This window comes from Lactuca sativa, chromosome 2, assembly GCF_002870075.4.
Source record: "Lactuca sativa cultivar Salinas chromosome 2, Lsat_Salinas_v11, whole genome shotgun sequence".
Lineage (NCBI taxonomy): Eukaryota > Viridiplantae > Streptophyta > Magnoliopsida > Asterales > Asteraceae > Lactuca > Lactuca sativa.
In genome coordinates, this window is record NC_056624.2 from 228,069,031 (window position 1) to 228,096,789 (window position 27,759).

At 35.2% G+C, this 27,759-nt stretch overlaps 4 protein-coding genes and 1 non-coding gene across 6 annotated transcripts; all 5 read left to right on the plus strand.

Moving 5' to 3' along the window:
* The first annotated feature begins 780 nt into the window (after positions 1-780).
* Positions 781-2,445, plus strand: LOC128132494 (ABC transporter G family member 31-like). Its single transcript, XM_052769095.1, has 7 exons — positions 781-984; positions 1,064-1,197; positions 1,277-1,405; positions 1,585-1,759; positions 1,841-1,928; positions 2,004-2,143; positions 2,275-2,445. The coding sequence occupies exons 1-7, from the start codon at positions 781-783 to the stop codon at positions 2,443-2,445; spliced, it is 1,041 nt and encodes a 346-aa protein (XP_052625055.1).
* A 7,116-nt stretch (positions 2,446-9,561) lies between these two features.
* Positions 9,562-13,215, plus strand: LOC111903251 (DEAD-box ATP-dependent RNA helicase 7). The gene is made up of 12 exons (XM_023899031.3): positions 9,562-9,953; positions 10,059-10,295; positions 10,459-10,740; positions 10,840-11,022; positions 11,118-11,272; positions 11,366-11,477; positions 11,575-11,676; positions 11,762-11,991; positions 12,071-12,167; positions 12,308-12,402; positions 12,480-12,613; positions 12,701-13,215. The coding sequence occupies exons 1-12, from the start codon at positions 9,666-9,668 to the stop codon at positions 12,940-12,942; spliced, it is 2,157 nt and encodes a 718-aa protein (XP_023754799.2). The 5' UTR covers positions 9,562-9,665; the 3' UTR covers positions 12,943-13,215.
* A 771-nt stretch (positions 13,216-13,986) lies between these two features.
* LOC111903253 (cytochrome P450 704C1) lies at positions 13,987-16,667 on the plus strand. 2 transcript variants are annotated; one of them, XM_023899032.3, is made up of 6 exons: positions 13,988-14,453; positions 14,551-14,766; positions 14,846-15,124; positions 15,219-15,554; positions 15,631-15,831; positions 16,158-16,667. In XM_023899032.3, exons 1-6 carry the CDS (start codon positions 14,091-14,093, stop codon positions 16,338-16,340), a joined length of 1,578 nt encoding a protein of 525 aa, XP_023754800.1. In that variant the 5' UTR covers positions 13,988-14,090; the 3' UTR covers positions 16,341-16,667. The 2 variants fall into 2 exon arrangements, with proteins under 2 accessions (XP_052624690.1, XP_023754800.1); XM_052768730.1 differs by lacking the exon at positions 16,158-16,667 and having other exon boundaries at positions 13,987-14,453; positions 15,219-15,593; positions 15,668-15,831.
* A 1,982-nt stretch (positions 16,668-18,649) lies between these two features.
* LOC111903281 (cytochrome P450 704C1) lies at positions 18,650-21,174 on the plus strand. Its single transcript, XM_023899058.3, has 6 exons — positions 18,650-19,354; positions 19,440-19,655; positions 19,739-20,017; positions 20,122-20,463; positions 20,547-20,747; positions 20,901-21,174. The coding sequence occupies exons 1-6, from the start codon at positions 18,965-18,967 to the stop codon at positions 21,081-21,083; spliced, it is 1,611 nt and encodes a 536-aa protein (XP_023754826.1). The 5' UTR covers positions 18,650-18,964; the 3' UTR covers positions 21,084-21,174.
* A 595-nt stretch (positions 21,175-21,769) lies between these two features.
* Positions 21,770-21,842, plus strand: TRNAE-CUC (transfer RNA glutamic acid (anticodon CUC)). The gene has a single exon. It is a non-coding gene; the product is annotated as a tRNA-Glu (tRNA).
* Positions 21,843-27,759: the final 5,917 nt, after the last annotated feature.

Sequence of the window (27,759 nt, forward strand, 5' to 3'; positions counted from 1 at the left end):
ATTTTATTTAAGAAACGCGCTTAACCTTAGAGGGAAAATGAAATCCCCAAATATTTTATACCCCCGCCTTCTTCTCCCTTGTCTCTACCTTGGCCCTCACCCACATCCACCGCCTCCGATCATTGTTGTCTCCTCTAGCCTCAGATTGCGCATACTGTTCATCCTATAACAAAATCGTAAGGGATCTAGGGTTTTTTTTCAAAAGGATTTTCTCTATAAAGTTAGTTACATCTGCTCACTTCCGCTCACTTCTTACCTCCGGAGACCTCCACTCAAATCTTCCCACTGGCGACCTCGAGCTCATCTCACCTCACCAAGACTGCGGCGACTGATCAATTTTACAAGCCTTTGTTTAAGAGCCAACCATTTACGACTCCTCATGCTCACAAGAATATGATTTGGGGATCGTTACATTATGCCTATGTCAAACTTACAAGGAGATTAAGGGCTTTGCGACTTATCCATGTCGCCATCTATGAACTAGTGAAGCCCTATATAGGTCCGATTCAAGCATCGTTTAAGGTATAGGTAGCCTATCCACCTCCACAAATCAACGTGCAAGTTTTCTTCGTTGTTCCTCCCATCAGGTAAGTTGATGGTCGCTCATTCTCGACCATGTGTATTCTCTCTCTCTGTCTCTCTGTCTCTCTCTCTCTCTCTCTCGATATTTATTCTCTATTCTCCCTTTTTTGTTGAATGATGTTTATTTGTTGATAAAACTTCAATTGATTCCATAAATTAGAGGTCCACTGGAAGTCGATCTTATTTCCAAGAGATATGATGATAGGTATCAAGAAAAAAGACGGGACGAAACAACCAACATCTGATGTTGAAAGGTTGTATTCATTTTTTGATGTTTCTCTGATATCTTTGTTCTTATACACTATGTTTCATCCTCAGCTACTTCTTATGAAAAGAGGAGGACGTGTGATTTATGGTGGAAAAGTAGGTGAGAGGTCAAACATTTTGATCAAGTACTTTGAGGTAAAAAAGAAATCCTTCATTATGCTTCAAAAGGAACATTGTTTCCATGGTTTTACATTTTCTCTTTTTTCCTTTACAGAGTGTAAATGGAATTACACCGATGCCAAGTGATTACAATACTGCAAATTGGATGGTTGAAATGACTACACCTGCTGCTGAAGAAAGACTCGGGCAAGACTTTTTAGTGATTTATAAAAACTCTAAGCAATATAGGTAATTTTTTTAATTGGTGTTGTGACTTGTGAGTACTCACTCTAAACAAAAGCTTGATATTTTTAACATCTTTCAATAGAGATATTGAAGCTTTGATTCAACAAACGAGTACTCCACAAACTGGCTCTGAACCTTTACACTTCTCTTCCACATACTCCCAAACAGATTTCTCTCAATTCAGAACTTGCTTATGGAAGCAGAATCTTGTGTATTGGAGAAGCCCATAATACAATGTTGTGATATTGTTCTTCACAACTATGTGTGCCTTGATTATTGGTTCTGTATTTTGGGATGTCGGGTCAAAAAGGTAACATATCATCTGTTGATTGATTTTGGGCATCACATTTCTTGTTAAATAAATAAATGGTTAATTTATTAATTCTGCAGAAACAGAAGCCAAAACTTAATGGTGGTAATGGGTGCTCTTTATACTGCTGTCATGTTTCTTGGTGTAAATAACTCTTCATTTGTGCAACCAGTGATCGCAATTGAAAGAACAAATTTTTTTTATCGTGAGAGAGCAGCTGGAATGTATTCTGCAGTCCCTTATGCTATAGCACAGGTAAATAATTATGTTTCATTTTTTTCAGTTTGTTTGTTTTTCCTTTCTACATGTGAGTTTTGAGTTTGATTTCTACTGTAGGGTCTTGTGGAGATCCCCTACATTGCGGCCCAGACAATATTATATGGCATCACTACATACTTCATGATCAAGTTTCAGAGGACAATTGGTATGATTCGTTGATACTTATATATTTACCTTCTTTTGTTGTGAATAAAATACAATTACAAATTACAAATTACAGTGTTAGCTTCAATTATTGTTGTGGTTGGTGCATGGAAGTTTTTTCTCTACCTTGCGTTCATGTTTTTAACTTTCACTTACTTTACCTTCTATGGAATGTTGGCTATTGGTCTTGCACCATCTCAACAAATGGCTGATGTTGTTTCTGCTGCTTTTTAATCTTTATGGAACCTCCTTGCTGGTTTTCTTGTCCCAAAACTAGTAACTAACTTCTACCTAATACCAATGTTTTATTTATTTCCTATTTTTTTACTTTTGTTTTTTGTATGTAGTTAATACCCGGATGGTGGATCTGGTTCCACTACCTATGTCCCATTACATGGACTTTGCAAGGTCTCATCGGGTCTCAACTTGCTGACGTGGAAGAACCCATCATAGGTCCTGGAGGTTTCCAGGGTACAGTGAAAGGCTATTTGAAAGAAGCACTTGGCATAGAATCCTGACATAGTTTGTCTTCCTATTTCAACATCTATATATAAATTTTAATTCCCCTTTGTTTTTGTGAATTTTTCCTCTATATGTTCTTATTCTTGACCACATTATTCATATTCAGAGTGCTGCTTCCCGTTTTCCGCTTCAACATCGTTCTTCTTCTTATTTTCTTTTTCCGTTGAAGCAGAACCACCTTCCTCAGCAAAGTATAGTGTATAAATTTGTAAAAAGTTGGTATATAGTGTATAAATTTTGAAAGATTGAGCTCATACTGTCTTGCATTTTAAAGAGTGATATGATGCATCATGCATATGGTAAACAAGACAAGGGTATTTTAGACATTTGGGCTTGTAACAAATTAGTTTGTTTTTTTTGTGTGTGGCAGGCAACTTCCAAGATTGTTTGATAGATTTAAGAGTGCAGAAGGGTTTTTGTTTGTACAGGATGATATGATTCTTAATTACTGGAACTTGGTCCAAGCAGACAAGAATAAGCTCTGGATAACAGACAAGGTACTAACAATTACTATGTTCGACTTTATTTTATAATAGTGTTTGACTATTAGCCAGATGTCTATAGACTATAGTACCCTTTAAATGACATTGGACAACCCCTATATGGCTTGTTGAGAATTATTAATCAAGAAAAGAAAATGATTTGACCGATTTACCCCTGGTGTACGGTTGAGAAACAAATTCATTTGACAGATTATTTATCTGATTTCCGATTGAAAAGAAAGTGATTTTACCAATTTACCCCTCATGTCCACTTCAACATCCTTCTTCATCTTTTCTTTTTCTGTTGAAGCAGAACCACCTTCCTCAGCCTGCTGCTTCTCTTTCTTCACTTGATCACCGGATTCATCATCGTTAGATTTCTGTATCAAGAGTTTCTAACTGAGAAAAAGGGTTGAGTTCATAGATTCAATGATTGGGGACTCCGAAGACTCGCATACAAGATCTAAAAAGCAAAAAAATGCACATTACATCTTGATGAACAGTTTTGTCAATTGTTGTTTGTCGAAAGTGTAGTGGTGAAATGCCAAATATGCGATTTTACCTAAAAGACTTCCTGCATTACCCATGATTGAAACATGTTAATCACTCCAAGGTGGCTTATGTTGAAGAGCGGGAAGAATCAGTTGATTTACTCACCCTTTTTAGTCGAAGCAGTCAACGGGTTTGACCAGGTAAGCTACCAAAACCAAAAAATAAAGTCACAAACTTCACCACTATAATTGTTATGTGGTGTGATTACAGGAGATATATCGCGTGAAGCTACCAGGACCACCTAATATTGGAGAAGGGAAACCTGAAAATCAAAACCATGTCATGTCTTTTGGATTATTATGTCTGTCTATAATCTGTACTTCACTTTGACATCTTTTATTGAGTTACTTTCTTTCATGAAATGTGAGCATTTACCGACATGCTATTTCCAGATAAGGGGAGTAGGGGAGAAGCTGAGAAAGCTGACAAGAAAGCTGATGAAAATGATGAAGGCCAACCACTTCCAGGAACTGCTAGACATAGGGAATTTTATCCGGAAGGTGTAGCTAAGGTCCTACGAGTTAGTTTCATCCTTACTTCTTTTTTGATTGTTTATATATATATATATATATATATATATATATATATATATATATATATGAAAGAGATGAATAAGATAACTCTGAATTCGTTCTGGTTTGTCTGTTAATGTATGTTGTGAAATGTGTTAATGTGGGGTCCTCAAAATTAAGATCCATTTTTTACTCAAGTTTCAGAGTTCGCTGGGCTGTTGGGTAATAAACTCTATGCTTTATGAATCAAATCAATATACCATGAGTAAGCTTATAATAATAATAATAATAATAATAATAATAATAATAATAATAATAATAATAATAATAATAATAATAATAATAATAATAATAATAATAATAATAAAGAGCCATTAATAGTTGGAATTTTCTATAAGCCTTTGATGAGTACACAGGTGGGCCCTTTTTTTTTATGAGTACACAGGTGGAGAATTGCCATCTTCAGACAGCTCCATTAAGGAAGATCTATCAAGCTTGGTTTTTTCTTTTTCTCTTTTTAATTTCTTTTTGTTGTTAATATATTAGTCACTAATTAATATATGCATTCTAATGATGTGTAGACTATACACCTTTTTCTTTATATCAAAGAGAGTCATGGGATCGAGAAGGCTTTTCAATTTCTCAGCAATGTATGGGTTTTAATTAGTACATTGATATCATTGAGGCTTTGTTCTTTTTTTTTTTTTAAGATCAAGTGTTGACTGGATAAATGATGTTTAAAAAATATATACAGATACATAAATTACGGGTGGCGTCAGGGGAGGAAGATGCACTTGTGCTTCACCATGTGGAAGGGGCATCTGATTGTTGAGGCATGTATTGCAAGAAATTTGAGACTATACTAATGAAGAAGATCATACATAACTATTCAACTGCTATAACTTTTCCATATATTTTGGAAGGTCCGCATTCTAGAAACAACAAGACGAAAATTGAGTGTACTAATCTTGTTGTATTTTTGCTTGATAACCATTACCCTGAGGTATATAACTACATATCATAGTCCTTTCCATTAATGTGTCACACTCACACCTTATAGGCTTATAGCTGAAGGTTGCTCATCCTTTCCATGATTATGGTGCAGATAAGTGGACAGATAAAAAACCTGCGAATTATTGCAAATCTAACAGCTGAACAGGATGGTGAACTTAGTCATATAATCAACTGTTTGGAGCATTAGTCTTAAAGAATTATGAAAGGCAAGATGCAACTTTACTTAGTTGGAATTTGATGTACATAGTAGATTAGATGCAAATTAATATATAGTAATAAATAGAATTGTATGACATTAAATTTATGCAATGGATTCTATTTTTTGTGTATGATATTTTATTTTCTATTTTGAAACATTAAATAAAAATTTAATTTGAAAATAAGTAAATCTATAAGAAATATATTTTTTTAAACATTTAAAATTATGATACGCAAAAATGTGTGTCATCTTCATTTATGACATGGCCTTTCTTGACAGAGGCTTTCTTGATACGCATTGCGTGTCATTAACACGCGCGTCGTAAGGTTACGACACGCGAATGCGTGTCGTCTTCCTTTATGACAGGGCCTTCCTTGATACGCATTGCGTGTCGTAAACGCGCGTCGTAATTGAGCGTCGTAAATGAGCGTCGTCTATAGACGACGCGCAAAAGCGCGTCGTCTCTCTTTATGACAGCGCCTTCCTTGACACGCATTTGCGCGTCGTCTGAGCCTTTTACGACGTGCAATGAGCGTCGTAAAAGGCTGTTTTTCTAGTAGTGGATTATGTTGGTAAAAGAATTCTTTTGAGTACTCTTGTTTATTTATATGGTTTTCCCATGGATTTGATGAGAAATTGGATATGGGGGGTTTAATTCATTCTTTTTTTTAGAAGATATATCAAAGGAATAGATAGGCATGTGTAATGAGCAAATTTTCTTTCACGTCTACACAAAATAAAGTGTCAGTTTTTTTTTTGTTGGTTGAATTACTTTCTTAGCCATATGTACAGACTAATACTTTGAAGGTATTAATGTAAATACCAAAATTATTTAAATTAACCATATAGACAGTGGATGAAATAAAGCAAAATCATATGTTTTCATTATGATTTTTTAATAACCAGTGATATGTTTTTTTAACTAATTTGCTTGTTTGTTTTTCAAGTATTTATGTAGCATTAGCATTAATATTTGATGTGTCCACAGGAAACCCATAAATACAAAAACATAATCTTCAAGAATGATGACAAATTCTTCAAGAATACATTATTTATTATATATTTTTTTCTATTCTTCGAAAATATTATAAAATCTTAAAGAATGTAGTATAGAAGGTTGTATATAAAATGGTTGTTAGTTTGCTAGTATACATTCTTGATTATAGTGTAATAGATTTTTCTTAAAAAATGATGTGTTATTGTCTAATATATATGATGTATTCTTTAATAATGTTACATGTCAACAAATTGCATTCTTTAAGAATGAAAGAATCAAAAAACAATTAAATAAAATCGTATTCTTTCATAATGTAAGAATCAACATACGTGTTTATATTTGCTGAATGAATTTGTATTCTTAAAAAGTCCGATTTATTTTAAATGTGTTGAATAAAATATTATATTTGGTTAAACTGTTATTAATTAGTTTTGATTAGTTGCCTAAAATATATGTAATTCTAATAAATATAATTATACAATACATGCTAGTCTATGTTAATAACATGTATCTTAAGATCACAACGTTTTATTCTTTTAATCTAATGGTCAGAATTTGGTCACACATTCACACAATACTTATGATTCACATTTGATCCCAACCCTATATATATATATATATATATATATATATATATATATATATATATATATATGTGTGTGTGTGTGTGTGTGTGTTTGTGTGTGTGTGTGTGTGTCTAAGACTAAGTTTTTTATTATTAAACTTTCAATCTAAAATTTTAGATTTGAAATGAAGTATAAGTGCCTTCTCCCCTAAATCTTTATGTAGTGAAACAGTTCCCAAACTTTGCAATTTGCAAATTTGAAGTCTTTGTTTCCTATAATTAGCATGGCCAACTTGCAACACTTAGTATAACAATTATGCTCCCATAAGCATGACGATTTTGCTTCTATTGCATAACAATTATGCTCCCACTACCTGTGACATGTACCCAAAAATCAATTGGACTTCTAGAAATTAATACTATTGATATCCTTATTAAAGTACAAATTTCTGGTACGTGACGCTTTGGTAAGTATTTAGTCAGACTTCTCAAACTTATACACCTTTCATTAGATAGCATATGTATGTGTTTAAAACCTTTCAGAACTTATAGTTATAAGTCCTGAATGTTCAAACTGTTCCTTGCCATTTCTCATATTTCGAACTATGAAAAGAGATGTCGTAATCATATTGCGAATTTGAGAACACAATTAACACAACCACTAACCAAAATGATATTTATCAAATATTTAAAATCTACCAGCTAAAGTGTTTTCTCATAATTATTTTCATGAATTAGAGCGAAACCTTTTGCCACCTAGATTTTATGGTGTGTGTGTTCCCATCCATGTGAATCTTATCATTTCCAATATACAATCATAAGACAAGGTTTATGACAAATTCAAATTTATCTTTCATGGATTGAACTTTACTCGTTCTTAAATTTTTGCCTTCTGGTAGCACAAGGGTCTACTAATGCTTCCAAGTTGTTAAACAGTTCACCCATATTGATCAATGTACTTTCACTGACCAACGTGCTCTGCCTTTTGTAGTCAAATGAGAACTATAGAACTCATAAGGATTGCCAACTCGACTGGAAAATGCATAGAAATAAGAACGTGTCAACTTAATACAATAGGTTATCAACCTCATCTCTTGATTGAACCATTTTAACAATATTCGATTCCTCTACTTAGTCAAACAGTCGGACTAAGATGTTCTTCGAGGAGCAACTGAGACATAGTTCCACAATCATTAAGACGCTCACAAAACACGATACTAAAGTACTCTCATTTCCTTTCAGACTAGAGGAACATTTATCTTTCTGCCTAACAGATTCTTCTTATGCGTTCTAAACGCCAAAAAGTTATGTCTATATGGTATAAGTCGCCATGGATACAAATAAAGAAGAAATGTGTTACGCGACAACAACCAACATCGTTGGACAATCTTGTAGATCCCACCGTACACATTATATATAAAGAACGTGATGGTTCGTTGTTGTTTGCTCGTAATTATTTGACATGTTTTGCTACGCTCGAGTTTTAGACACGGTTATATGCGAATAGTCATGGAGGATGTTTGTCATGTGATGTAAGTAATAAAATAATTTGCTTATTACATACTACGCTTCTAATAATAATACTTATTTTACTGCAAAAAAAAATAATTGGCACCACATCATGATGTATATCTCATTTCTGTTAGAGCTTAGAGCGGATGATGCTCGGTGGACGGTTGTGTCGTCAACTTTCAACATTGATATATATGACTGGAGTGACATGACTGACATACCGTTTACCCAGCTTGGGTGGAGTGTGATATGATATAATTTTGTTGGATTATATTACTTGAGTATTTATATATTAATTAATTACTTCTAACCAATCTGTAGCTTTACATCCCAATCAACATACCACAAGCTCATTGGTTTTTGGGTTCTTTGGATTTGAAGACATTCAAAATAACTACATACGATAGTCATTGGAAGGGCGACTACTGCTTGGAAAATGAAGATTGGTTTATAGGTTAGAGAGTCCGCATCCACAAACTGCTAGTGGGAGTCAATTATTGGGGTACCAAACCAAATGATTCAATCCCACTTGAGAGCTTTAAGGTGACCCTTGAAAAAGGCCCCAGACGCACCACAACAGATTGACAGTAGAGTAGATTGTAGCGTGTTTCTGTGTTGGTTCCTAGAGACGTTGATCATTGGAAAATCAATTTCTATATAGGGTAAAACCACCGATCCATGGGCTATGGGTTATAGAAAACGACCAGCGGAAATATTTTGGGGTAAAATGACAAAGATAATTTGAACAGCATATTTGTAATATGACCTACAAACACAACTTTTAGTTTATGTATTTAATAGTTGTTTGTTCATTTTAATTGCATATTATATTTTATAAAACAAAAAATTATACATTTTATGAAAGCAAATTTATATATTTTATGAAAGCAAAGTTTATATGCAAAAAAAAAAAAAAACAAAAAAAAAATCAAATCAATTCTAGAACCATGGTCATGGTCCGAAGTCGTACTCCAGAATTTCAGAGACCTATCTGGAACAATATGTTCCGGAGAATGTGATTATTTTACAAAAAGACGAAATTATTGACATTTTTGTCCAAAATTATGGTTATCTTTTTTTCAAATACACATTTAAATTATGGTTAGATTTCTTAATTTTCCTAATAATAATAATTAGAAAGCCCAATTTTAATTACTTCAAGGACGTAAGGGCTAGATTGTCATGTTTATCCAACGGCTCATATAATGCCATGCCTGCCCAAAATCCAACGGCTCAAAAATCAACTGGAGTTCACCTTATAAGTATCCCAAACCCTAAACCTTAACTCCTCCTCTTTCTCCCCTCTCCTCGCTACTGCAACGCAACCGCTAAATCATATTTAGCAGGAAGGAGAACAACCCCCTTGAATAACATACTCAAACCATGCCTTCACTTGCTGCTTTGCCTGAAACCCTATCCCCATCATCTGAAGCCCTCACAACGAAGGCTAAGAAGATGAAGAACATCACCTCCGAAACCGTCGGACTCGGATCTTCAATTAAGAAAGAGAAAAAGAGCAAAAAAAACAAGACTACGCCGCAGACCGACTCTCCATCAGATTCTGAAAAATCCGAGAAAAAAATCAAGAAGAAACGCAAGGCTTCTTCGGATACAGATAACGACGAGGGAAAGAGCGATACTTCTGAATTAGTCGAGCCTATTAATCTCAAGGTATGTAGATGTCTTTAGTTTCATGCTTAATTTCTACAGGTTTATGTTCGTCATTCGTATTATAATCATTTACTTTTTGAAAAATATTGTTTGGAATGTCTGAAGATTGAGGAGTCGATGAAGAAAAGTAAGAAGAAAAAGATGAAGACGGCTGAGGCCGATGAAGAGGCGGAACCGATTAAGGAAGATAATCCAAATGCGGTTTCCAAATTTAAGATTTCCGAGCCGTTGAAGAATGCCTTGAAGGCTAAGGGGATCGAGGCTTTGTTTCCTATTCAGGCTCGGACCTTTGAATCGATCTATGATGGTCTCGATTTGATTGGGAAAGCTAAGACCGGTCAGGTACTTGGAATCACTTTCAGAAATTTGCTTTACGTAACACACATCTTATTAGGGGTTATGAACAAGTTACTAATTGAAATGATCTCATTGTGGTTTGAACTATTGCATAATCTTCACTCGGATCATCAAAACAGTTACTTAATGCTTATTACTAATTCTACAGGGCAAAACATTAGCTTTCATCCTGCCAGTATTAGAGTCCCTTATCAATGGACCTGAGAAAGTTTCAAGGAAGACCGGCTATGGCAGGTCACCTACAATACTTGTGCTTTTGCCAACAAGAGAATTAGCAAAGCAAGTGTATACAGATTTCAAATACTATGGAGATGCTGTAGGCCTCTCTTCATGCTGTTTGTATGGTGGAGGTGGAGCATCCATTTCTCCTCAAACTGTTCAATTGAAAAGAGGTGTGGATATTGTTGTAGGAGCAGTTGGGCGTGTCAAGGTACTTATAACTTGATCTTCTTTTTCAACAACATCATTGGGCGTCTAAATTGTATTATGCCTTTTATTAATCATAAGGTGATGTGATGATGATGTGTAGGATCACATAGAAAGAGGGAATCTTGACTTATGCTCATTGAAATTCCGTATCCTTGATGAAGCTGATGAAATGTTGAGACAAGGTTTTGTTGAAGATGTTGAATATATTTTGGGCAAAGTGAATGATGCTACAAAAGTCCAAACAGTTCTGTTCAGTGCTACTTTACCTGCATGGGTCAATCATGTATGATAATCTTTCTTAAACCAACTTTTTTTTTTTTGAAGTATTCTTACTGTTATACAAATTTGATTAAACTCACATTTGTCTTTACATGACAGATTGCATCAAAGTTTTTAAAACCAAACAAGAAGATCGTGGATCTTGTTGGTGTTCAAGTAATGAAAGCTAGTGAAAATGTGAGACACATCATCATGCCTTGCTCTTGGTCAGCTAGGTCACAGCTCATTCCTGACATCATTCGCCATCATAGCAGGTTAGCTGAAAATTGAATTTCACGACTCTTTTAAGTTTTTGTGGCTACTTTTGTAAATTCTTATCTTTAATTTTCTGTTTCATTTTTTATCAGTGGAGGAAGAACAATTGTTTTCACTGAAACTAAAGATTACTGTTCTGAACTTTCTGGTGTGCTGGAGGGAGCACGCCCTCTTCATGGAGACATTCAACAGTCTGTTCGTGAGGTACATTTAAATCAAAATCATTCTACTCTATTTATATTCTTTTTGTATAAAGTTATAAACCTCTCTTCATGATATATTATATATAATAATATATTAGGCAACACTTGCGGGATTCCGATCTGGCAAGTTTATGACACTAGTGGCCACGAATGTTGCAGCAAGAGGACTTGACATTAATGATGTTCAGTTAATCATCCAGGTACAATACATTCAAATCAATTATATATATCAGAGTTTATTATTTTTTTTCTTGTTTTTGCTAAAATTACAATTCTACCCTTCAGTGTGAACCACCGCGTGATGTTGAAGATTATATTCACCGATCCGGGAGGACAGGAAGGGCAGGGAATTCGGGTGTTGCCATTACACTTTATGAACCAAGAAAGGCAAATATTTCAAAATTAGAGAGGGAGGCAGGTGTGAAATTTGAACACATATCTGCCCCTCAACCGGCTGATATTGCTAAAGCTGCTGGTGGTGATGCTGCAGAAGCTATAATTCAAGTTGCTGATAGGTATAAATAACATTGGTGGTGATTTTACGATTATAACCTCAACCTGTTTAATAACATGTTTGTTTAAATTTTTTTGTAGTGTGATCCCTGTTTTCAAGTCAGCTGCTGAAGAGTTGTTGAACACTTCTGGGCTAACACCAGTAGAGCTTCTTGCAAAGGCACTTGCCAAGAGCATTGTGAGTCTTTACCCTATTTTTTATTTTAAAATTTGATTATATATATATATATATATATATATATATATATATATATATATATATATATATATTCTTATTGTGATTCTAATAAGTTTTGTATTATGGTTTATTTTGTACAGGGGTATACCGAAATCAAGCACAGGTCACTCTTATCATCTATGGAAAATCATGTCACGTTACATCTTGAGGCTGGAAGACCTGTTTACACACCTTCGTAAGATTTATATATAGTAACTGAAGGTTTTGAAAATTATATTTGATTAGAAATAATAAAATGTTGGGAAATTTCAGATTTGCATATGGTGTGTTGAGGAGGTTTTTGCCTGAAGAGAAGGTGGAGTCGATTCAAGGTCTTGCACTGACTGCTGACCAAAGGGGTGCCGTTTTTGATGTTGCTATGGAAGATGTCGACCTTTTCCTTGCTGGTATTGTCTTTTTTTCTTCTCTTTTTTTTTTTTTTTTTTTTTTCTGATGTGGCGATTGACTAATTTTCTTTTTTTGTTTGATTGCAGGCCAGGAGAATGCGACAGGTGTAACTTTGGAGGTGGTTAAGGAGCTGCCACAATTGCAGGAGAGAGAGCAGCCCAGGGGAAGATTTGGAGGTGGTGGTGGTCGTGGTGGATATGGTGGCGACAGGAGAGGTAGTGGTGGTGGTGGGTTCTCTCGTGGAGGACGTGGTGGTGGATTTTCCAGAGGCTTTGGAGGTGGTGGTGGTGGTGGAAGAGGTGGGCGTGGGGGATACAAGAAATGGTGAAAAAGCTTTCATTAATATATATAGGTGGAAGCTTGCCTGCCTATAAAAGCAGTTTTGATTGATGATGTAAGGAAGACAACATTGCCAATAATGTGGCTTCTCTCTTATTACTCCATTATATAGTGGTTACCGTGTGTGTTTTGTTTTTGTGGTTAGTTTAGTTTGCTTTCCATTCTTTTGCCTTTTTTTTTTTGTTAAATGTATCAGAGATGTTAACAATCGGATAATTGAGCGTTAATATTATTATCTATATATCTCATAATTTTAACTTTACCTTTGACACAAGAAAACAAAACAAGTCCAACCTTAATGTTTAGATACATCTTCCCTTCCTTTCACTTTTACAACGTTCTTCGTCTTCTCAATTTTGTTCTCCGATCTGTATCCTTTTACTCGCACCCAAATGTTGAATCATCTTAGTAAAAAGTCAATTCCTTCCCTTTTGTATTTCATTTCATGTGTTGTTGGAAACCATGTAAAATTCCCACAAAGCAACTCAATGTCACATACTTGAAGGTTGAAGTTGAAATTTGATCTGTTGATATGTTCCATGTTAAGCTCCTCTGGACATAAATAAGAGCATTTTGTTTAGCAAAAATCATCATTTGTCTTCAAACTTATTTAGATCTTCGTAAGTATTGATCTCTTCCTAGATTGATAAGAACACCGATTGTAGTTAGTTTAACTATCATTAGTCATCTCGGGTTGTCAAGGCAACCCCTTGATAAGCTAAGTCATTATCAAATCAAAACAACCAATCCTAATGCACCTTTATATCATTTCGTAACTCTGAAAAAGAGGTTAATTAAGAAAAGTCACAACATTGCTACAAATTTAATACTCTTGTTTCTTAAAAGCAAATAACTTTCTAGTCTTTACAAGTTTGATTAAAATAAAATTGTGGTTAGAAGATAATTGTGATGACAGATAAGGACGTTGTGTTAACATTGAACCACATATCTCTTAACCTTTTCCTTTTGTGGATGATATTGACCCATCATAATTGGTCCGTTCTTGATCCATTTTAAAACACAAAGAGAGGCCTCTACGCAAACCCATGAACAGGTCCATTTCCAGCATCATCAACATTCATCTTACCCCCTTATAAAAACAATAAACGATGGTGTCCGTGTCTCCACAATATCATTATGAGGACTTCCTTCTTTCTTACCTGCACTACCACCATCTTCCTTCTCACAGGATTCTTGTACGTTGCACCGTTGTTAATCCTCGCAGTTATCGGAATTCTTACTTCACTTATGGTAGTACTATTGGCTGTGGTGTTTGTACCTTACTTCACACAACTAATGTCAACCGATCACCGGCCTCCTGTTGTCGGACCAGTATCCAATCAACTCCTACACTTTCAGGGGCTTTATGATTACATGACACTGATTGCCAAAAAATACCCCACTTATCGTTTCATCACACCTACACATAGTAGAGTTTATACAGCTGATCCTGCTAACATTGAGTACATTCTAAAGACCAATTTTGCAAATTACACCAAGGTGTTATAATGTCTTAGTATCTTTAATTAATTTCCAGATTGATTGTAACTTGTAAGTCGATGTATATAAACAGTTTTAATCGAGTTGTTATTTACAGGGGGAGTACAATATTGGTATAATGAGAGATCTTTTTGGCAATGGGATTTTTGCGGTGGATGGAGTTAAGTGGCGCCACCAACGGAAGCTTGCAAGCTTTCAGTTCTCAACAAAAGTATTACAAGAGTTTAGTACTGTAAGCTTCAAGTCAAACGCTGCTAAACTAGCCAAAAAGATTTCCTTACTAGCAGCTGCTGAGGAAACCATGGATTTGCAGGTAAAGAATTATAACTTGAAAGTGATGAATGTCTTGATCATAAGCTTTGTTTCATTTGTTTTCTGTTCTTTTTATGCAGGATCTGTTGATGAGATCGACATTAGATTCGATGTTTAAGGTGGGGTTTGGGTTTGATCTTGATACTCTATCGGGTTCAAATGAGGCAAGTAATCGGTTTATGGAAGCGTTTGATGAGTCAAATGGTTTGGTATATTGGCGATTTGTGGATCTTCTATGGAAGGTGAAGAGGTATCTTAATATTGGTTCCGAAGCCGCTCTCAAAGAAAAAATCAAAATTATCGATAACTTCGTATATGAGTTGATACGAAACAAGAGGGAACACATGAAAAATGAAGAGGTATCTTTATATATGTGCGTAAAAGTAATTAAAAATCTTTTCTTCAACTGTTTCTGATTTCAATGCTTTCTTTGTGCGTGGTCATGAGGTACAGAGAGATAAAGAAGACATATTGTCGAGATTTCTGATGGAAAGTGAAAACGATCCGGAGAATATGAACGATGAGTATCTGAGAGATATATCTCTCAGTTTTGTGATTGCTGGAAAAGATACATCTGCAAACACACTCACTTGGTTCTTTTACATGCTTTGCAAGCATCCATGGATTCAAGAAAAGGTTGTAGATGAAGTGAAAATGGCAATCGAAGCTGATAATCATACATCCATCGATGAATTTGGAGTCAAATTTACGGAACTTGCCCTTGACAAAATGCATTATCTCCATGCAGCTTTATCTGAGACACTCAGGCTCTATCCCGCAGTTCCGTTGGTATGTTCCCTATTCAAGGATTCAACAACTATACAGCTGGTAATTAACACTATTTTTTAAACAATCGTATGATCAGAATGGAAAGTGTGCTGAGAAAGATGATGTTCTTCCAGATGGGTTCAAGATCAAGAAAGGAGATGGTGTAGGTTATATGGCGTATCCAATGGGAAGGATGACGTACATTTGGGGAGAGGATGCTGAAGAGTTCCGACCAGAAAGATGGATTAAAAATGGCGTTTTTCAACCTCAAAGTCCTTTTAAGCTCATCGCTTTTCAGGTACGTCCACATTTGAGCTCCAACGCTTGTTAAAAAAATCAAATTAATTAGTTAACAAATTTATATTTTTACCATTTTTTTTGGGTAAAATCTTAAGCATTTTTGGACTTGTGGATGTTTGAGTTTTTATTTAATTGTAAACGATTTATTTTACTGTTATTTTACTCAATAAGATTTGTTCAATAAGTCAGGGTTCGTAGTTACGTTTAATTTGTATGTATATTTATATTCGTTTTTCTTTGTTAGTGTTACTTTTTTTTTTGTTTCGTTTTGTTTTTTGATTTTTTTAGTTTGTCCTTGCTGAAATCATATGTTTTTTTTATTAGGCTGGGCCAAGGATATGCTTAGGGAAAGAATTTGCTTACAGACAAATGAAGATTCTTGCTGCTTTTCTTGTTTACTTCTTCAAGTTTAAACTAGTTGATGAGAGTAAAGAAGCTACTTATCAGACCATGTTCACCCTGCACATGGATAAAGGACTCCATTTGTATGCTTTTCCTCGTTTGTAACAATATAATGCATCTTTTCACCAACAAATTCTAAGCGTTATATGTGAATTTTTTTGCACCTTACATGAATCTACTGATTCCATGTTATTGTTTGATGAGATTAAAGAAGTTTGGTCCATTTTCTACTTGGGATGTGACCTCAATGAAAAGTGACATATCATCAACCTCTTCTCCCGAAGTTCCTACCAAGTACTGTTTCAAGTTTTCAAGCGACCAAATCCACGAGTCTTCTAATCCGTGTTAATTGAATAGAGCCAATAAAGTTTGAATAGACATGAGATGTTCCTGTATTGTTCCTCTTCGAATGATACACCTCCATACCCACAAGAGTAACCTATAGGTGTCTCCTTTTACTAATATGTTATATGTATATCACAATACAATCTCGATCAACATCAAATTGAATGGCTGATAAAGTGGGGTCTCTGAAACACAACAATCTTAACAAAACTTGATCGATTAACCTAATCCAATCACTTTATGAAATGCGATGATAGTGTAATACTGACTTTATTTTATTCATCCTCTAAAGAAGCAATCTTGGACCAAAACTCCAACTTCAATCTTTTGCGAGCTGTCAAGTGGAGGACCCAGAATAAAATGTCAGGATAGCACAAAGGAAAATTACACTACACTGAAAAAGAATTAAAAAAAATTTCCATTGTGTGTAAAAGTTTGAGGGGTAGTAGTGCTTTCCTGGGCTCCTACTAAGGCCCACCCCCATAATTGTTGTCTGAGAGAGCCTTGTCCACCTGTGAAAAACAACGTTTTTTTTTTTCACAACTTATTTTTCAATTTAAATCTTCTCCATTTGGGTAGTAGAATCAAGTTTTTCGGATTTTAAACTACCTACACCTAGCCCCCATGATTTGTTTTGGACAAATCATTTCTCCATGCCACCCATGAAATCCTTTTGGTTTTCGTAGCCTCTACCCAAAAGAACATGCATCTTAAATTTCCTATCATGTTCAAAACTTTTTTTGGATGCCTTAAATATGGAGAAATAGTCGGATAAAAAACTCCTCAACATATGTTTCAATAAAGTGAGCATGTCTCGATCAATAAGTTTTGTTCTTTCCAACTAGACACTTTCCTTTTGAACATTTCAATAATCGAAAACCCAATTACTGATTTAGACATTAGATTACCAACTGGCTTAGGGCATCCACAATGCATTTAACTTTATAGAGTTCAATGGATTGCCACATCATCATTCTACAATCCATACAACTCTATTATATTTTTCTCTACAATGCATTGAACTCTACAAAGTTCAATAGAATGTTATAAATGTAATTTATAGTAAATATTTAAGAATTAAAAGTTTCATTTTTCCCATTGAAGAGTTCAATGACCATTGAACTCCAAATCCATTGAATGCTAAGGTGACATCTCACAATGGTTAGTTTCATCCATTGAATGACACATGGACTTGCCACCTCATTGAACTCACCATTGTGGATGCTCTTACCAAGATTAATAAATGATAAAAATGGCATACTCTCATTGAGAAATATCAAATATTCTTTGCACAAAGAATCTCGCATATATATTTACCAAAGTGGTTACAACAAACAAGTTAGAAGTTTAACTCAGCTTCACTTGTCCACTAAGAAAGTTTGAATTAGAAAGTGAAGGTCATACAATTTTAGGTTTATAAGACATACATGCCATGGAAGGTAGCTGGTTTGTTGCCCAACCTCCAAGTGGGTGCATTGTGAAGGTACATACCTTGGAAGGTAGACTTTTAGTTTTTCAATAGTATAATCTGATTATATCATTATATGTGTTTAATCAAGATGTTTTATGACAAGAATATGCGGGTCCTAAATTATAACCCCGTTTAATCAAGATGTTTTAACGGGGTTATAACGATTTGTACACCGCCCCCCTCTGATGTGTTTAATCAAAATGTTTTAATCAAGATGTTTTATGACAAGAACAGAGTTGAAAGGATAAGATAAGTCCTAAATTATTTTTGAGGTAGATCATAAAAAAATTTCTATAGAAAATTTAGATAAATAAACAAAAATAGGTGGGTCTTAGGACCCACCTTACTTATACCTAACCTCGCCATCAGAGGGGGCGGTGTACAAATCGTTATAACCCCGTTTTTTGATTGCCACATCTGAAAAACGCGCATGCGTGTTGCCCGCTCCTAGCAGTCTTACCGTGAAGACGTGCAGTGTGAGTTGGCACTAACCGCACCATGTACGTAGTCCACGCATGGGTCTTATTAGTGTTTACATGTCCTTTTTGGTTAATCTAGTTTGTTTCTCATTCTTTTGCGGTGTTATTCATAATTTATTTACCACTTCTTCTTCTTCTTCTTCTTTTTTTTTTTTTTTTTTTTTGCAATAGAGATGTTAGCAAACGGATACTCTAACAGTCGTGTTTTATCGAATGGGAGTTGGGTTTAACTAGGGTTAATTGGATAAAATAATTTGAAAATTTGTTGAACATTAACTAAAGCCAAAGAAATGAGCTATAATTTGGTGGTTTTGTGGTGATATTAACCATTAAAACACAATAAAAATAAAAACCGTCTACGCAAATCCATCTATAAATAATTAATAACAAATAACATAGGTCCCAAATTAACCCCCTTATAACAACAAGAAACGATGGTCATTCACAAATGGTGTCTCCACAATATGAGGACTCCCTTCTTTCTTACCACTACCACCATCGTCCTTCTCACAGTATTATTTTACGTTTCACCGTTGTTCATCCTCGCAGTTATCGGGATTCTCACTTCATTTTTGATAGTACTATTGGCTCTGGTGTTTGTACCTTACTTGAGAGAATTGTTGTCAACCGATCACCGGCCACCCATCATCGGACCAATAACCAATCAACTCATACACTTCCAGAAGCTTCACGATTACATGACACTAATGGCGAAAAAGTATCCCACTTATCGTCTCATCACACCTTCACACAGTGAAGTTTATACAGTTGATCCTGTTAACACTGAGTACATTTTGAAGACCAATTTCGCAAATTACGGCAAGGTATTATTATCATGTATCTTTCTACCTGATTCATGGCTAAATGAATTAACAGTCTCGAAGAAGTTGTTATATATTTACATTACAGGGGGAGTACAATGTTGATATCATGAGTGATCTTTTTGGAAATGGGATTTTTGTTGTGGACGGAGCTAAGTGGAGCCACCAACGAAAGCTTGCAAGCTTAGAGTTCTCAACCAAAGTTTTACGAGAGTTTAGCAGCGTTATTTTCAAGTCCAATACTGCTAAACTAGTGAAAAAGATTTCATTACTAGCAGCTGCTGAGGAATCGATGGATTTGCAGGTGAAGATTCGATCACCTAAAAGCGATATGAATTAACTGTAGTTTAATTTTTTTCATTTGCTTTCTATTTCTTTTTCGCTCAGGATCTGTTGATGAGGTCGACTTTAGATGCGATGTTTGAGGTGGGATTTGGATTTGAACTCGATACTATATCGGGTTCAAATGAGGCCGGTAATCGGTTTATGGAAGCTTTTGATGCATCAAATGGTTTAGTATATTGGCGATTTGTGGATCTTCTATGGAAGGTGAAGAGGTATCTTAATATTGGTTCCGAAGCCACTCTCAAAGAAAAAATCAAAATTATCGATAACTTCGTATATGAATTGATACGAAACAAGAGAGAACAGATGAAAAACGAAGAGGTATCTTTAAATTTATATATGTGTGTGTAAACTCTAAACTCTTGTGTTGTTTCCAATATTTGAACGTTTCAAGTGTTTAACTTCTCTTTTTGTGGTTATGAAAGAGAGATAAAGAAGATATACTGTCGAGATTTCTGATGGAAAGTGAAAAGGATCCAGAAAATATGACCGACAAATATCTGAGAGATATATCTTTGAGTTTTATCCTTGCCGGAAAGGATACATCTGCAAACACCATGTCTTGGTTCTTTTATGTGCTTTGCAAGCAATCCAGGATTCAAGAAAAGGTTGCAGAAGAAGTGAAAATGGCCACCGAAGCCAATGGCAATGATCATACATCTACCGATGAGTTTAAGATAAAGTTGACCGAAGTTGCTCTTGACAAAATGCATTATCTTCACGCAACCTTAACAGAAACACTCAGACTCTATCCTGCAATTCCATTGGTAACTTCTGTTTTGCATATTTACTAGTATATATACATAGTAAAGCAATAAATAACATGTAGCTAGTATGTATTTTTTTTAAGAACGGCAAGTGTGCGGAGAAAGACGATGTTCTACCAGATGGGTTCAAGATCAAGAAAGGTGACTATGTGGGTTATATGTCGTATCCAATGGGAAGGATGACCCAAATTTGGGGACCCGACGCAGAGGAATTCCGACCCGAAAGATGGCTCCACAATGGCGTTTTTCGACCTCAAAGTCCTTTCAAGCTCACCGCTTTTCAGGTACCCACCTCCAACAAACATATATTTTTACTTTTCCCCCCTAGACTTTTTTCGATTTTTGGGTCTCTTAATGATTTAGTCTTAGGTGTTATTTTTTGATTTTTTTAGTGTTATTTGTCTCTTGTTTTGAATATTGGATGCTTGTTTGATTAGGGTGGGCCAAGGACATGCTTGGGGAAGGAATTTGCTTACAGACAAATGAAGATTATTGCGGCTTTTCTTATTTACTTCTTCAAGTTCAAACTTGTGGATGAGAGTGAAGAAGCTACTTATCGAACCATGTTCACCCTTCACATGGATAAAGGACTCCACTTGTATGCTTTTCCTCGTTTTTAATCAAACATTTTCGCTAACTAAATTTTATGTTTTGTAGCTGTGTATTGAAGGCCTCCATTTGTTGGTTTCATATTCTTGTATGATGTCTAAACTTGGTCAAGTCTTTGAACTCATATTTGCTATGGCCTATGGCCTATGGGTTTAACTATTAAGGCTAAATAATTTTGATCAAGATTCAAGAAATCGCTATTAACAAAATTTATGAGCTCCAAACAGCGGAACAACGTACATCTTAAAACGATTTATTTTGATGTAAAAATTTTAAAAAATTCTAAGAAAATCAGTTAAGTCAAACTGCATAAGTAAATTTACAATTTAATTATCTTTAATAATGGATTATTTACTTGTCTTACCAATTATCAAATATCTTAAATAATTTACTCAGTTACCTAAATCAGATTACTTGACCTAAATTAATTACCAAATTATTGAAATTTGAGTACTTGACATTAAATATTTTATCAAGTTATCTAAATCTGATTTACTTGACATCAAATAATAAAAATTTAGAATTATTTTTACCAGAATGATTTAACAAGTTGAAATGCAAGATCAGTAAAGAATGCATCCACGTAACATTATCGAAAAAAAAAACAGATATAGTGGTTAGGAAATTTTTTGTTTGCACAACTGTCCATGATGCTTTAGTTTATGTGTTTTCCTCAATGGGAAATTAATAAAACAAATCCGTTGTAGTCTAGTTGGTTAGGATACTCGGCTCTCACCCGAGAGACCCGGGTTCAAGTCCCGGCAACGGAAATCTTTTTAATTGTTCCTCTAAAGTGTGATTAAGTTTAAGGTGTAGATGTATCATTTTGCTTTTTGGCCCACAACGAAATTAAGATTTCTTGGACTTTCTCTATGTAGGATCGTGCGCTTTCAATTTTTTAGAAGTAAAAGTGTACTGAAAATAATAGAGAAAAAATTGAAAAGAGACCAAAAAACCTATATAACATCACTCGATGAATAACTCCCAATTAGATAAAAAGAACAAGTGGATACAACTCATACAAGTCAATACCGCATATTAATAGTGAGCGTATGATATAAAATTAGGGATGAGCAAAAGGACCAAACCGGCCGGAACCGGCCCGAACCGAACCGGACCGGGGAACCGGCTTCGGCCAAAATCAAGAACCGAACCGGCCCGGCGGTTCTACCGGTTCCCGGTTTCTACCGGTTCCCGGTTTCTACCGGTTCTTGTCGTGTCTTCAAATGTTGGAACCGCTCTTTGAAAAATAGCATCATACGGTTCCGGTTTTTGCCGGTTCTACCGGTTTTTGCCGGTTCTACCGGTTCCGGTTAAATCGGTTCCGGTTCCTACCGGTTCCCGGTTCCAAAAATCCACAAAAATAACGTCCTGGTCCCGGCCCGACCGGTTCCATCGGGTTCCGGTTCCGGTGCCGGTTCCGGTTCCGGTACCGGTTCCGGCCGGTTCCCCGGTCCATATGCTCATCCCTAGATAAAACGCTAACCTCCCATATAGTATTGGAGGTTTCAATTACAAGCTACCCATGAGAAATGTATGTGACGTACTTTGGTTTTTTATCAGGTTTTTGCATTCATATGTTATATGTTTGTATTATGATTTATCTATTTACATGGTTTACTACTTACTTTGACTTTATTGTCACCTGTAACATCCAAAAAATCAATGATAAAAGGTTTCATTTTTCAAAAACCATTTTTATAACCCATAAATCATACAAAATATTGTTTCCAAAATATAGTCATAAAATCAAAGTATCCAATAACATCTCTCAACATAAATCCCAATGATGATATGTATGATCATGTCTTCGTCTTGCTCCAATCATCTGGTATACCTGAGACCACAAAAACAACTATAAGCCAAAGCTTAGTGAGTTCCCCCCAAAATATATCACACAACAAAATATATACAAGCATGCATACTGAGTCTACAATCATCGGATTGGATTACTCTCGAGTCCACAATCATCGGACTAGATTACTCGGCCAATAGTGATTAGACTGGATTGTCCCCGTCTCACAGTCATCAGACTGGATTCTCCCAAGTTTGTTGGCTTACAACACAGAGCAGCAAAGCCTCAACCCAACCACACTATGTCGACATATACAACAAATAAACAATAACCAACAAATATAGGTAATCATATAAATCTACCAATCTAACAGATCAACACAACATAACAACATCCTATATACCATGATACATAACACAACCTGGTGGGCCGACATTGGTGCCTTCGACCCACGAGTACAGTGAGGAAACTCACATCGGAATCTAGTAGATAATCAAATAGCTCCTGCCCACGATAAAGGCCGATATCACGAGTCACTTATAATACAACAAGGAAACTCAATTCCCAACCTAAAGTCCAACCCATAAGTTGACCAAAAGTCTACTAAGTCAACAAGTCAATCCCCACGGTCAACGATCAAGTCAACAACCCAAAAGTCCAAATCAGCGAGTCGCCACGTCGTGTCCATCCATTGGCCATGTCGTGGCAGTGTAAAAAAAAACAAACGGGTCTTTACCCAGTTTTCACGTCGTGGCAACCTAAGGCCACACCGTGGGGACTGGTTTGGACAACATAACATATTAAACCGTTTTCCAATAATTCGAAGAGCTCCAAAGCTCAGATTTGGTCCTTCCCACGGTCTTGATGGATAAAGTTTCCAACTTTATCCATTAAGACATCTCAATAAGTCAAGATCCTAAACCTAAATCTTTAAAGGCAACTAAAGGCATGCAAACACTCATTAAGCACCTAATCACTAGAGTTACTCTTCCAAAGTTTCCAGAAGTGTTTCTTACACCTAATGGACCATAAAAATCTTTGCTTTATGGACATGTGTGTCCAATACATGTCCCTTCTATTTTAGTGTGACATCTCCAAATTCACATCATTTAAAAAATTTTATTTATGCTTATTTGAAAATCAGAGAATCCTTTTTAAAAAATAATATTATGGAATTTGTTCCTAGAAAAACATGATCAATATATTATCAAAGCATTCCTGAAGAAATATATTTTGTTTATATTAAAACTTTGGGATGTCATTGTTAATACAGAAACATAAGCATAAACAGACCTTACATTCATTTATACTAGTGATCTACATCTTTTTTAATATCTCGGTGTAATGTAGCTTCGTATCGACACCTGTGATACTAATAAACTGAATGGGTCAGGTTGGGAGACCTGGTGAGGACATAGGGTTTTCAACCCACAATAATAAAGTTATTATGTTTCATCATCATTTATACTAGTGATCTACATCTTTTTAAGGATCTACCCTAAGAATCATTTATTTTTTATTTACTCGTTCCTAAGGAATAGACACGAAGTCCATCGCTGTCAATGACACAGCTGCCAATGTTATCTATAAGGCACAACTGCAAATATTATCATTTAGGTGCAACTGCCAGAATTATGACGTTTTCTATTAGGCACAACTACATATATTATCCTTTAGGCGCAACTACTAGGATGTTTAGAGTACATTGTAGTTCAAAAACATCTACAGGTTGTGGCGTAGCTGCCAATGTTCATCTATATGGAACTAAGTCCATAGATGCCAATGTTCATCTATAGCATCTTTCATCTATCATCCCTCATCGTTCATCTACCCATCTTTATCCAATATTTTTATAGGTATAAAATACATATACAAATAAAACATGTATATTTTTTTTTATCTAGCATAAATATCAAGAAAACAGATAATATGCATACATAACATGTAATTTATATTAAATACTTTATATCTATGTGTAAGATGAAAGTAACTATGCACCCACTTGCTAAAGTGGTGACTCAAAACTCGGATAACACTTCGCTTCTAACAATTGTTTTTTCCTTCGACGAAACCTCGTATCATTATTACTAGATTTTAGTCTAATATCTATAACGACTACTTACGAGCGATATTTTTTATAAGTGTTAAACAATACTTTTCAATCACTATGTACAGGCAGGGGCCATACATGAAACACCGAATGGCAGGACCATTTTGGCATTATAGCACTTCTAAAATCCAACAACCTTATGCAGTCCTTCAAACCGGATTCCCCGTACCGCGAGTAGTTAAAGATATTATAATAACACTTTGTATATTATTATTTATAATATATATTCTTTATAAGTTCATAATAACGATATTGAACTTAAACATAAACTATACTTAAAGTAAGGTAAGCATAATTCACTTACTAGGGGGTTTGGCTAGTAACCGGGCTCTACAGCGGCAGAACTTCCAAGTCAAAAACTCTTCTTCTTGGAACCTTTTAGCACTCCTGGACTCGCCTATTAGCACTTAAGAAGCACTAGAGGCTGGGAGGGTTTTAGAGAGAACTTTAAGAGAGTAAGAAGGGTGAAGGTGTGAAGAAATGGGAGAGCCTCGCATGCTATTTATAGGCTGGAAATTGGCTCAATTTCGCGAGTTCTGGGCCTCTAACTCGTCGTGTTGGTGTGCAACATGTCACCATCTGGTGGCAAGGCGTGGGGAGGAAGCAATGGTCAGGATTGTGTCACGTGTCACTCGCAGATTACTTCAAAAACTAATTAACTTTTAAAATCCGTAACTTTCGCATACTAGCTCCGCTTTTGACGTTCTTTATATCCACGGGTAGGTATTCACAAGATCTACAACTCTCCTTTTGACTCCATCGGCTAATTCTCGATCAATTTTAAATTTAACAGTATGCAAAGATTACATTGTTTAATGACTGTGTAAAATTCATAACTTCTACAGACGAACTCCGTTTTCGACTGTCTTTTTATCGTTGAACTCCTATTAATGAGATCTTTAATTCTCATTTAGGTTGTATCGGTAAAAAATCGATCGATCTAAAATTCGATTTCTGAGTTGTGCACTGCTAGGCTAAATTTTAGAAAAGACATAAATTCCTCATACGAAGTCAGATTAAGACGTTCTTTTTATGCACGTTCTCGGTTTAACGTATACTACGAGTTTCATTTAGATTGCTAAGGCTAAAAAATATGTAATCGCAAACTCACTTTTTACGATTCCCGGTGTCGTGCCGGTTTTGCCGTAAAACTTCGACAGGTCATAACTTCTTCGTTATAACTCGAATTTTAGTGCTCTTTATATGTACGGAACCCTTGTGACATATACTATATCTTAGTTAAAACTATTTATTCTAAATAATCTTCCGTCAAAAAGTCATTTTTGACGTTTATTGTCTCTAAATTGGCTAGGCGGAATCTGCGAGTGTTACATTTATGTCAAAAACATGGCAATTAGGAACTCAAAGCTTGTGCATGGGACCGAAACTCCAAGGATCCTCATATCTGGAACATATGACACTAAGATGACCACAAGGATCCATAAAGTTGCCAACTGTATGGAATCCAACCTTCCAAACTCTCACAATATGAAGATTAAGGGACAAAAGGGCTAATTCTAGAGACAAGTAACATAAAAATCAGATCTTGAGGATTTTCAAAAGTCCAGAAAACGTTCATAAGGAGGATGGTAAGAGTTGCTTGCTGAAACAAAGCTCAAGGGCACCTTTTTCTTCTTCAAAACACCACCAAAGACCACAAAAACTCAAGAGTTAGTAATGAAGGTTAGGGTTTGCTTTTAGAGGTTGAAGGTGGGCAACCCTAGCCATCACATCCCTTAAATAGGGGCACAAACCCTGAAACTAGGGTTTGTCATAAATAGCGGTCGCACCGTGACGAATAGATTGTCACGACGTGACACTTACTTGGCCTCCACGAATTCACTAACCATGGCTACGATGTGAGACTCAATCACCACGTTGTGGCCACAAAAAATCCAAAATTCGAAATATTAATACTTTTCAAGAGTGACATACCCGAAATTTGGCATTACATCAGTGTGTCTACTCATTAATGGGTTTATGTTTTACTTATTCCTAATGTCATATTTTTGAACTTTAGCCCCAATGAAGACATTGATTGTTCACATGGGATTCACAATGTTTGTTTTAGATCTAAATAAATACTTATAAATCACTGTACACAATCAATAAACTTCTCAAAATAAAAATTCAAACGTCACAAATTACTCCTTAGTTTAGTATCTTCAAAGGGCGAATGTAACCCTCTTCCCCTCTAAAATTGAGATGGAGACCTCTACAATTAGTGTCACATTAGTGTCATGATAGAATGATTTTTTCTTGAAAAGTGAAAAAAACAAAATCGTATAACCCATCCAAACCAAATGACTTTTAGTTATTTGGTTCGAATAACCGAATACGAATACCTTATTTTATTTATTTTTTCAATATTTTAAGTAAACCAAATAATAAATTTGATTAATAATTTTTTATTATGTTTTTATATCTATGCAATTACTTTGCAAATGTCTAATCCCAAATCATCCACAAGTTATAAAAATAGGCATTTGCAAAATTTTATTTGTAAAGATACATTTTTAGTGCTACAAAAATATTAAAAGCGATGAACATTTCAGATTATTCCTCATTTCCTTTAACTACAAGAAAAAAAAATGCAACTCAAATTTTATTTGGTTTATCCGATTATCCGAACCAAAAAAAACTCAAAACCAATTAAATTTTATTCAGATATATTTAGTTTTGCAATTTTAAAAACCGAATAAACTGATTTTTTTTTTGACAATAAGTTAATTAATATTTCTTTTCGGATAAACAAAAGATACAATATGAACATTTTGGTAAA